The sequence below is a fragment of the Primulina eburnea genome, chromosome 10 (genome assembly GCF_022965805.1).
Source record: "Primulina eburnea isolate SZY01 chromosome 10, ASM2296580v1, whole genome shotgun sequence".
NCBI lineage: Eukaryota > Viridiplantae > Streptophyta > Magnoliopsida > Lamiales > Gesneriaceae > Primulina > Primulina eburnea.
This window is the reverse complement of record NC_133110.1, coordinates 13,488,070-13,499,401: the sequence shown is the minus strand read 5'-3', so window position 1 is coordinate 13,499,401 and position 11,332 is coordinate 13,488,070. Positions and strand designations below refer to the sequence as shown.

The 11,332-nt window shown below is 36.8% G+C and overlaps 1 protein-coding gene across 1 annotated transcript; it reads right to left on the bottom strand.

The window, feature by feature from the left end:
• Positions 1 to 7,181: 7,181 nt before the first annotated feature.
• On the bottom strand, positions 7,182 to 7,724 carry LOC140842905 (uncharacterized). The gene is made up of 2 exons (XM_073211112.1): positions 7,382 to 7,724; positions 7,182 to 7,339 (listed from the first exon to the last, which is right to left on the bottom strand). Exons 1-2 carry the CDS (start codon positions 7,722 to 7,724, stop codon positions 7,182 to 7,184), a joined length of 501 nt encoding a protein of 166 aa, XP_073067213.1.
• Positions 7,725 to 11,332: the final 3,608 nt, after the last annotated feature.

Here is an 11,332-nt window from a genome sequence, read left to right as displayed (position 1 = left end):
GGTAACGTTTTAATGTCAAATGCCACGTTTTGAATGGTATGTGTCGTAGGGCGAGCGTCGTCGCTTTGGGAACTGATACGATAATGGTTTGGTGTCATAGCGTGCTAGAATGGGTCTCGGGGTGTCGTTTCATAGTCCGTACAACCGGGTCTAGAAAGTTAAGAAAAGCATGTACAAGAATTTTCGTAAGTTCGCGATCACAGAGCCTACACGGACCCTTACACGGACCCTGGCACGGGGTCCGTGCCTTTGTTCTTTCGGGAGTGCATTTTTCCAGAGTCTGTACGGACCCTGACACGGGGTCCGTGTCCACCCTTTTCACGGAGTCTTTCACCCGAGTCTACACGGACCCCTACACGGAGGTAGGCACAGGGTCCGTGTTCCTTCTTTCTTCCGGGCATTTCCTTTGCAGTAGGTAGACGGACCTGTACACGGGCCCGGGGTCGGGGTCCGTGTACTCACGTTTTTGGGAAAGATTTGTAAGTATTTGCGGGGTTTGATGTCATGGTTTAGTGCAAGGGTTATCAAGGGCGTGTCATGGGAATTTTAGAATGTCCTAAGTATGATTTCTACGTTTAAGTTATGCGAGTTAAGTATGCAAATTTCATGTTAGTGCGTGCAGCAACGGCCCCGATTGAAGTCCAATGAATCCCTCAACGCCAAGTAAGTATGTTTGACGTGCAAAGAAAATATGTTTAAGTTTTTGAGGTATGCTAATTGACTTGTGACCAAATTATGAATGGGTTTGGAAGTCGGTGAACGTGGCCGAGGACCTCTCCGCCCCGTTAAATTATGAACGGGTTAGATCGTGGTTGTGAAGCGTTAAATTATGAACGTGGATCAACTGGCCTGTTAAATTATGAACAGAGATCTTATGTATGCGGCAGTGGATACGTCCCTGTCAGCCCAGTACTGTGGTATGTCTGATCAGGCGTTTATTATAAATGGGTCACTTGCTTTGAAACATCCTCTACGCAAAATGATGAAGTTATGTATGTTCAAGTATATTCAAGTATGCAGCATGTTTATGAAAAGTTTAAGTTATGGCACGTCGAAGTATGTATGTACGTATGTTCGAGTTTTAATACGCAAGTTCAAGTTCAAGTTATGTATGTCCTATTTTAAAGTTGAATGTGATTTTATTATGTAGTACTCGTTATTCCAGTTTATATGTGTTGAGTCTTTAGACTCACTAGACTTGATCGATGCAGGTGAGTATGTTGATGAGGAGACAGGAGGTGGCGACCAAGGGGCAGGCTTGGACTGAGCGGAAGGCTAACCCGAGGACCGCAAAGTTTATGTTTTTGCGCCCATGTTATTTTACGATTTTTATGCAAGTTCAAAATACTCTGATGTTATGTTTCATTTCAAGACTTTTGGAGCAAGTGTTTCTTTTTAGCAAATTTTATTGGTAATGTCGATTTCAAACGTTTTTATTGATGAAGGATGTAGTGACGACCGTATTTGATTTCATTTCCGCATTCCTTTTAGTTTAAAAGAAAATTTTTAATTTTTCCGCAAATTTTTAAGTATGAAAATACGGTACGTTACAGTTGACGACTGTCCTCACTGTACCAAGACGAGTCTTTCCAGCGTGCTTATGTCCTCACGTGTGCCTCACTCACACGCACCCTAGGAAACTTCCCAGGAGGTCACCCATCCCAAAATTGCCCCAAGTCAAGCACGCTTAACTTTGGAGTTCTTATGTGATGAGCTACCGAAAAGAAGATGCACCTTCGTGATATGAGTAGTACCAATCAAATCTTTTAAGCCCTCTTCAACTGTTCAGTCCATTACATTGCCCAGTCTCGGAATCCCTCTCATTCCCGTGTGGATTGGTTCATTCATGTTCCCTTCACCTAGAAGCCTGCCAGGAGCCGCTCATTATCCGTGCAACTGATGGCACCGGCGTTCACCCCCCGCCCTCTTCGGCCCCGAGCCTCACATGCCCACCAGCTTCCGCTTGGTTCGTCCCCGAACCACACCGTACTAAGAGAGGTCGGCTCTGATACCACTTGTAACGCCCCAGATTCGACGACTGTCCTCACTGTACCAAGACGAGTCTTTCCAGCGTGCTCATGTCCTCACTCACACGCACCCTAGGAAACTTCCCAGGAGGTCACCCATCCCAAAATTGCCCCAAGTCAAGCACGCTTAACTTTGGAGTTCTTATGTGATGAGCTACCGAAAAGAAGATGCAACTTCGTGATATGAGTAGTACCAATCAAATCTTTTAAGCCCTCTTCAACTGTTCAGTCCATTACATTGCCCAGTCTCGGAATCCCTCTCATTCCCGTGTGGATTGGTTCATTCATGTTCCCTTCACCTAGAAGCCTGCCAGGAGCCGCTCATTGTCCGTGCAACTGATGGCACCGGCGTTCACCCCCCGCCCTCTTCGGCCCCGGGCCTCACATGTTAGTTGGTTGTTTATTTTAAAATGATGTCAAAAATATTTTATAAAATTTTATGGTTCGGCCGAATGCTATGTGAGGTTAAAAAAAAAAAAATTTCTTAGTACTTTTAAAGAAATAAAAAGGTCAGGACGTTTCAGTTGGTATCAGAGCAATGGTTCTGTAAAGGGTTGTGACACCGTCAGCGCCGGGAAGATCAGTCGTCAAGCCTCAAACTTGTAAGTTTAAATGCTTTATATGTTTTTATGATGTTACCTGCATTATTATATGAATCATATGTTTACGTTACATGTTTAATAACCTTACGAGGATATGTGATTTATATGCTTTGGAATTTTTATACGTGATACGATATGAATTGAAAAATTATTTTATTTTATCGCATGTTGGCTTCGTGGTGGAATTGGACTTTGTTGATATTTGGGTATTAGAATTGACGTTCTACTTTTTGGGCTATAAGTTAATCGAGAATATTATGAATGCTTTGGGACACGTAGATTCTCTAAGAAAATTTTTATGATTCATGGTTACTAGTCGAATTAATTTTTGGGAATTAGATGTAAGGAATAATTATTCGAGGATTACAACGACTTTGGGAATAAGAAAATGTATAAATTGAGATTTTAAGTTTTGATAAATTGTAATATTGGTTATAGGAATTGATTTTTGGGTAAATAAGTTTAGATTTATCGAAATTATGTTATGAGAAACCCGTAGAAGGAAATTAAGAATGATAAAAACTTATGGGTTAATCTTTGGATTTTCGAAATTAAAGACCAATTAAGATAATTTTTGAGGAAATTAAGAATTTATTTGAAGTTATTAAGGAATTTGGGAACTAGTTTAGCAATAAGCGATAATTAAATGGTTTAAATGATAAGAATCTTGAGGATTTAGACTTTTAAGATTATGTAGAACCTTGGGATATCTCGGTTTTAGTATTATAAGAAATTTTAATCAAGGGTTTTAAGGATGAATCGATATTAGGATTGAAAATCTAAGCGTTAGCGGACGTGTTTGGGATTTTAAGATTGAAATTTGATAAGTGATGAATATTTTGGGTATAAAATAAGAAAAGTAATATACGATAAGTATGACCATCCATCTTTTAACTATGGAAATTTTAAGAAAAATGAAAATTCGAGGTTATAATAATATAGCATTAAGTAATTATGGGTCTTTTCAAGTTGCGAATTGCAAAACAAGGATTTAGGAGGAAGATTTAATTGGGATCAAGGGGACGTAAGAACATTTTAAAACTTAAGTTTGATCAGAGTAGCGCAGCGGAAGCGTGGATTTTTGGGATACTAGAACTAAGTCTAAACTTTGGGTTAATAAGGATAAGCGAATTTCGAGGACGAAATTCAATTTAAGGGGGGAAGATTGTAACGCCCCGAAAATTTTAAGGTCCACGTAAACCACATGCATGCAATTATTAAATACTCTGGCATTTCAATTAAATGTTTTAATTCCATAAATTAATTATGTGACACGCATGTTTATTTGCTAAATATGATTTTATTGTCATCATGCATAAAAATTGTATTTTTATGGAATATTCAAGTGACGATCGAGGAACGGGGACCGAGGGCTAAAAAATGTAAAATGTTTTTTTTTTGTAATTATTCAAAATATGGTCGATGTATTTTTAGTATTTTTGAAAATAAGGAGTTTTGAGGTGATTTTATACGTCGGGACGTAATTTTTATCGGTATTGGATTTTCAAATAAAATACGAGCTTTCGAGCCACCCGACTAATAAATTCACATTTTTATTAAAAGAAAAACTTTGCTACTATTTTAATTAAATCCTAATTTAACTAATTGGGCTCTAATTTGAGGCTTATTAGGCCTAAAGCCCACTTGGTGATTAGTCTAGTATTTAAAGCGATAAACTAATGAAACCCATCACTTTTCCACCTCCAAACCATCGACCACCACAAGTTTTATATTTTGAAAATTCTCTCAATCACATCACCCACTCACGGCAGCACACCTCAAGGCCATCCAGGAGAGAATTTCGTAAGGTTCTAGCAAGTTCTAGCCAAGTCGTCTCTCCCGTTCTTCGTCGTCAACGATTATTCGTGCGTTTAAAACACAAAGGCACGCCATAAATCTTTCTTTTCTCATCTTTCACACCATAGTATTTATTTTATTGTGTTGCATGAAAAAAAAATTGCACCTCATGGTATTTTCGTTTATGCATCAAATAAGATTTTTAAAGCTTGATCTTTGTTCCAAAAACATGATTTTTATGTGCTAGGAGGGGCTGCCATGATTAGGGATTGTTAGAGGATGTTTTTACATGTTTTAAAGGATCTTATGCACACACGAAACGCTGAAAACGTAATAGAATAGAAGCTGGAAAACCGTAGCAGAAAAACTGGAACAAAGAACCGAGAGTTTGTGAAGGCTTGTGTGTTGTTGAGGCTCAAAGGGTTCAGTTGCTTTGCATGGTCCCTTGGGGCTTGGCCATGGCTCGCTGGGGCGTGAATAGGGTCAGGGGCCAGGGCCTGGTAGAGTCCTAGTGTGCTAGGATTCGTGCAGCAGGGTTGGGAAGAGTCCTCGGTTGATAAGGACACTTCCCGAGCGAGTTTCTGGTGGCGGAGAGTTCCAGGGGATGTGGCTCGGTTCTCGGTTTGGGGCTGGGCCAGGCGATCCATAGTGGTTCTAGGGTGATGGGAAGGGTTCAGGGCAAGGGCTGGAGTGGTGAGATCGCTGCTGGCTCCAACAATACAATGGAATCGAGGGACAGCAGCAACGTGAGGGAGGAAGGCGTGCAGCTTTTCTTGTTTCAAGTGGTTCGATGCAGGGGTTTTTGGGTTTTATTTGGTTTCCTTGTCGAACTTAGAGTCCAGTAGGTAACTTTAACATGTTGGGCACCTTTTGGCTTGATATGGTTCAGGGGTAACTCGATAAAATTAAGAGATGGCTCGGGGTCGAAGTTTAGGTGTCAAAACGAGTTTTAAAATAAGGAAAATTTGGAAAACGACTCACGGGGGGTCGAGTCGTGGTCCATAAGGGCTGAATTAATATAAAAAGACTAAATCTAGAATTTAGGAATTTTATATTAACGTTTGGTATTTTCGGGATTTAAAACACCGTTAAAATAACTAATAAAAGATAAATTGAAAAAGTCTAAGATCTAAGTCAAATAAAATTACGAGAAAATTCATGTGAGCTTAAATAATTATTTGGGACATGTTAGAGTCAATGGAATTAAGAAAAAAATCAAAATGTGAAATTTTACGTCCAAGGGTAAAACGGTCTTTTTACACCTAAAAATTAGTAAACGTCATGACAGTGCCCGTAATGCTGTTTTATATGCTAATATGATTATTTTCAATGATTATGGATGTTTAAACGTTAATATGTCAATTATAAATGTTTATGGATTTTTAAGAGGATATGTTTATTGATTTATGATAATATGCGAAAACGTTTATTTTAAATGTTTATGATTTAAATGTTTATTTTAAACATTTATGATGTAAAAATGTTTATTTAAAAATGTTCATGGATGTTTATGATTTTTAATATGTTAAGTTATGATTTTTAAATGTCTATGATTTTTATGATTTAAATATGGGCATTTAAAAGACATGTTGCATGCTTGGTTTCAAAATAAAAATGATATTATATGCATGTTTTATTAAGTGATGGAAATACGACATGTTGAAGGATGTGAAGGATTGTGACTACAATATGTTGGAAATATCGTGAGGGTTATGGTCCCGGTGGGAGCCCGACGATCGTGTTTCCGTTGATACGAATACGAATTTGATGAATATGATTGGAGATATCGTAAGGGGAGAAGGCCCCAGAGGGAGCCCATTTATGGGAAAAGGCCCCAGAGGGAGCCCCGACGATCGTATTTCCAATGCCATGATATGTTAATACGTAAGGCCAGGGCCCAGTTGACCGGTGAGAGTGTTGCTGATGTCCCCCGCCGCCCAGTACTGTGGTTACATGTAGATGGATCCATCGCCCAATACGTTTAAGAATACGAGTCACAATCACGATCTGAATTCAACAAACACGAACATGAACATGAATACGAATATGAATATGGATACGAATATGGACATGAATATGAATATGTTTAAGTGATATGTTTATGTCTTTTGAAAATGTTTTTATGCATCATGAAAATGTTTACGAAAACGTTTATGTTTAAAGTTTATGCATCTTCATGAAAACGATATTTTAAGTACAAGTATTTTTCACTGTTATATGTTGACTGTATTACGTATTACTCGTTATAAAGATTATGGTGTGTTGAGTCTTTAGACTCACTAGGTGTGATGGATGCAGGTTATCATGATAATGCTATTGGAGGTCTTGATGGTTGATCCGACTGGACTGAAGGTGCACATGACCCGAGGACCGACGCTAGTTTCCGCATATATGTTATGATTTATGTTAAAAGATTTTATGACTTTTATCATGATTATGAGTGGTTTTTGAGAGGTTATAGTATGGGCTATACTTTTCAAATGTTATTTTTAGATTTAGAAAAATGTTAGTTGGTTGTTTATTTTAAAATGATGTCAAAAATATTTTATAAAATTTTATGGTTCGGCCGAATGCTATGTGAGGTTAAAAAAAAAAAATTCTTAGTACTTTTAAAGAAATAAAAAGGTCAGGACGTTTCATTGAGCATACAAAATCATATTTTTATTGGGGATTTTACTGTGCAAGTTTTGCTCGATCACAATTCTAACTTGTTTAGATCTCTGGAAGCTCTCATTGCCATTGTTTTGACGTCCTATTATCTGGGTAGGCCTCTCATTACTTTTAATGCAATTTCTCTATTGCCAGAGTCTTTCCCAAGAGCTGAGAGTTCATTGACAAGGCTGCTGAATCGTTCATCAAATTCATTCATAGTTTCTCCAGCCTTCATCTTCATATTCTCAAACTTCTGCATGGCTACAGACAGTTTGTTTTCCTTTGTTTCTTCATTTCCTTCACATATCTGAATTAATTTTTCCCAGATTTCCTTGGCAGTATGGCACATCTTGATTTTGCTGAAGGTATTTTTGTCGAGTGTCTTGTACAAAATGTCCTTCGCAACGTTGTCAAGATTGGCTTTCTTCTTGTCCTCACTTGTCCATTCATATCTTGGTTTTTCAAGCATCTGATTTGCACCTTCGGTGATAGCAATAGCTGGATTTGGCTTTAAGATTTTTAATGGATCATCTGTGATGACATACCACATGTCATCATCTTGAGCCGCAAGATGAGCGTGCATTCTTATTTTCCAGTCATCGAAATCTTCTTTTGAGAACATAGGAACTTTGCTGAAACGAGCCATGTCTGTTAAATATTTTTCAGAACAAGAATAACTCTGCTCTGATACCACTTGTTGAGGATCGGGTTGAGTTTAGAATGGGGGTTGAATAAACTCAACGACAAACTTAATAAATTCTTCTTTTGACGTGCTAAAATCCTGTTAGAGATATTAGCAATTCTTGTTCAAGTTCAAAGACCAGCAGATCACAAGATAATGTGTGGAAAACTATCTGTTGGTTAGTGGGTGAAAAATGATAAAGCAGAAAAGCTGTAGATAGCAAAAGGTTTGTTTCTGGAAGTTAGAAGATGAATCTTCTACGTCTCCCCTTCTTCTGTTTCCAGAAGGTATCACTAAAAGACTTTGGTGAATACAGTACAGCAGTTGTACACACCCACTTCAACAGGACTTGCCCTTCGCCTATTGAAACTCTTAGCTTTACAACTCAACTTCTTGAATGATCTTAAGTTCTGGAAAAGACTCTTTTCCAGTTACAAATTCTTCTATCAATGAGTTGCTGAAATGAATAGCTTAAGAAGATATAACTGAGAATAGCTAGCACAATATGATCTTGATGATCAAAAGTATGCAATGAAGCGTGTGCAGCTTTTTCGTGTTTTGCTTTTTAGATAACTGAAAGTTCTAACAATGCTCGAATGATATTATTGATTCAGATGTTTTGTTTCGACACCGATACACTTGACAAAATCCTTCATCTCCATATATAGGCTCCATTTAACGTTCCAAAATCTGAACGGCTCTTTAACTTTTCAGTGGTTCAGATTTATTACTTAAAATGGACCCTGCAAAATACATTAAAAATAATCAGTCTCAGTTCATACAAAAAATGGTAAACCGTCTTAGATGTTCTCGTATAACATTTAATGATATTTAATGAAGCAATAAATGCTAGTATTATGTTAATAGATCAACGGTAATATTTAGAAACTTTGAGATACGCAATATTCTGTTAGTGTATATTTCGAATTTTGTATCCTTCTAGTTCTGGTTTTAGCTAAGAAATTATTTTTTTAAACAGTACTTGATAAGTGCTGCTACTGGTTTTAGCGCGATCTAAGTGCTTCTGGTTTACATCAACTGGTTTTTTACTAACCCAACATCTACTGGTTTTTCCTTAGCATCTCCACAATAAATTTAATTCTAACAGAGTTAATTATAATTCCATTTATGCGTGCATGATAAATATTTATGGCCGTGTGTCCTTTTTGTCTTGTCTGGATTTTCTACTGGGCTTCTATTTCTTCGCAGAGATCAATACTATCCCGTCATTGTGAGTGCTATATCTTTTTATAAATTTTATGGGAATTAGGGGATGATATTTTTCTCCATCATTTATCCTTGCCACTTGACGAACTTTGGTTCAAGAAATCAAATCGATGCACAAGTGCTAGAGCATTTAAACCAAACTGACGTTTCTTTTATCATGAACTACTATCTATCATATTCCCTAAAGGGTCTTGCTTGTTGGCAATCGTTGCTGCATTTTCCTAAAATTTAATCATTTTTCTATGTTGTATCTTTCTACTTTGATTTTGGGTATTTAGTTTTATTCCAAATGACTTTTCTATTTCTTGTAGAACATAACTTTATCGAATCAAATGGTTGGTTATCTGTCCGCCGTGCACAAATCTTTTTCCTTTTGATGAGTTTTGCTTTGGTTGATTTCCAAATTTCTTTTCAGTCTCTCCTTGGCTTTAGGCCTTCATATTACTTTTGTTTCTCTTCTACATCGAGGAAGTTAGGCTAGAATTTGTCGTTGAGGAGTTTAGTTTAATCGTGTATTGAAACACAGTCAACATCCAGGAAGACGGATTCTTCAAATCGAGAGCTAGAGGCTAGAAAAAAACGGTTAAAAGATCTAGAGAAAATATACACGGATATGTCAATGCAGAAAGAGTTATAGGTATCAATATTTCAGAGAGTACGTTATACACTTCATTTTTTCCTTGTTTCGCAGTAGGGTAATCATTTTGATGCATCATTGGTGCAGAAAAGGGGTAAGAAACGAAAACTGCGTGAAGATGAAATGGTTAGTCCCACTTCAAGACCCGTGTATAAATGGTGACAGGAAAGGAAACGTTGAATAAAATACTTATATAACGAAGATTTCTTCAATGAGAGAACCTGAGGAAGGGACGTGCAACAATATCCTGTAGTCATCTGGGAAGCACAATTTTCGTAACTTTGTGGAAACTGCGTGATTTTTTAATCGGAACAACCGTAAACGTTGAAACATAATTTTTCTGTGACTGATGTTGGAAACAAAAGTATACTTCAATGTTTTCATAACCGGATCACCTTCATAACCGGACCAGTGATCGAATCGAAAAACACATGTTGAATTTATGGTGTGACTGAAAATTGTTATATTATATAAAATAATAATATAATATTATAAATAATGAAAAAGATATAGTTACCGATATAGTGATATTTCTTGCTTTTAAGTTCCCAAAAATACTCTGCCATTAGAGCAGTCAGATTCATCAAATTTCACTGCGAAGAACTACAATAATGTGTGTAAAGTTTATAGCTTATATTTTCATTGTCGAAATTCTTTTCCATAAAAATATAATAGAAAAAAGTGGGAAAATAGAGTGTTGTTTTGAATGTTTTATATATATATATATATATATATATATATATATATATATATATATTTAGAAAACTAACATTTAAAAATATGTTCTATTTAGATATATGTGTAATAAAAGAGTTACTTTGGAGAGAGTTCAAACAAGTTTTATGGTTTATGCATAAGTTTTTAGGTTTGCTACCTTTTGCTATGACAAGCGAGCAAACTTGGGCCGCCACACATCGATTTGGTATTTAAAGAATTCGGTGGTGAACCCAAGTTGGTGATTTATTGTTAAATTTGATCGTGAATTATTTAGTTATGGCCATATTGATAAGTTGTTTTTGATACTGGGTGAGAAAATTGAAGATAAGGCATTTCTAGATTTGATAAAAAGGTCGTTTGAATGTAAGATAGTCAACATTGAATTGGGTGACGTTTGTTTAGGCAGGGTCTGCCTCAAGAATTTGCCTTGAGTTCGATGTTGATCAATGTTTACTTTAATGGGTTTGATAAGGATGTTCAAGAATTACTATTAAACACGAATAAAGAGATTCCTAAGTTCGTGGAAAATGATCTTGTATCGGCTGAAAGAGATTCAGACCATGTTTTTTTATAAGCCATTGAAGATTTATGTTGTCCGATTATTGGATGAGATATTGATTGTTACTTCAGGAACAAAGATTGATGGCTTTAGAATTGAAGAATAGAATAGTGAAGTTATTAGAACGTGATTTGGATTTGAGAGTGGATAAACTTACAACTGTCATTCATAGCGCGGTTCACTACAAAAAAACGGAAGGCGTAGCGAAGATTTTATTAAAAACATCACTATTATAGCGACGGTTTTTCCTAAACCGTCGCTATATAGCGACAGTTTTAATAAAAATCGTCGCCTATTAAATTTAGCGACAATTTTTACTAACACCCGTCGCTATAATAGCGACGGGTTATTAAAACCGTCGCTATATTAGCAACGATTTTTCATCAACCGTCGCTAATATTGCGACAATTCCACAAACCAACGCCCATGTGT

Excerpts from the sequence above, each read along its gene's own strand:
- LOC140842905 (XM_073211112.1), bottom strand. The coding sequence starts at position 7,724 with ATGGCTCGTTTCAGCAAAGTTCCTATGTTCTCAAAAGAAGATTTCGAT. Across the intron at positions 7,340-7,381 it reads GGAAAAATTAATTCAGATAT|CCATGCAGAAGTTTGAGAAT; the intron begins GTGAAGGAAATG and ends AACTGTCTGTAG.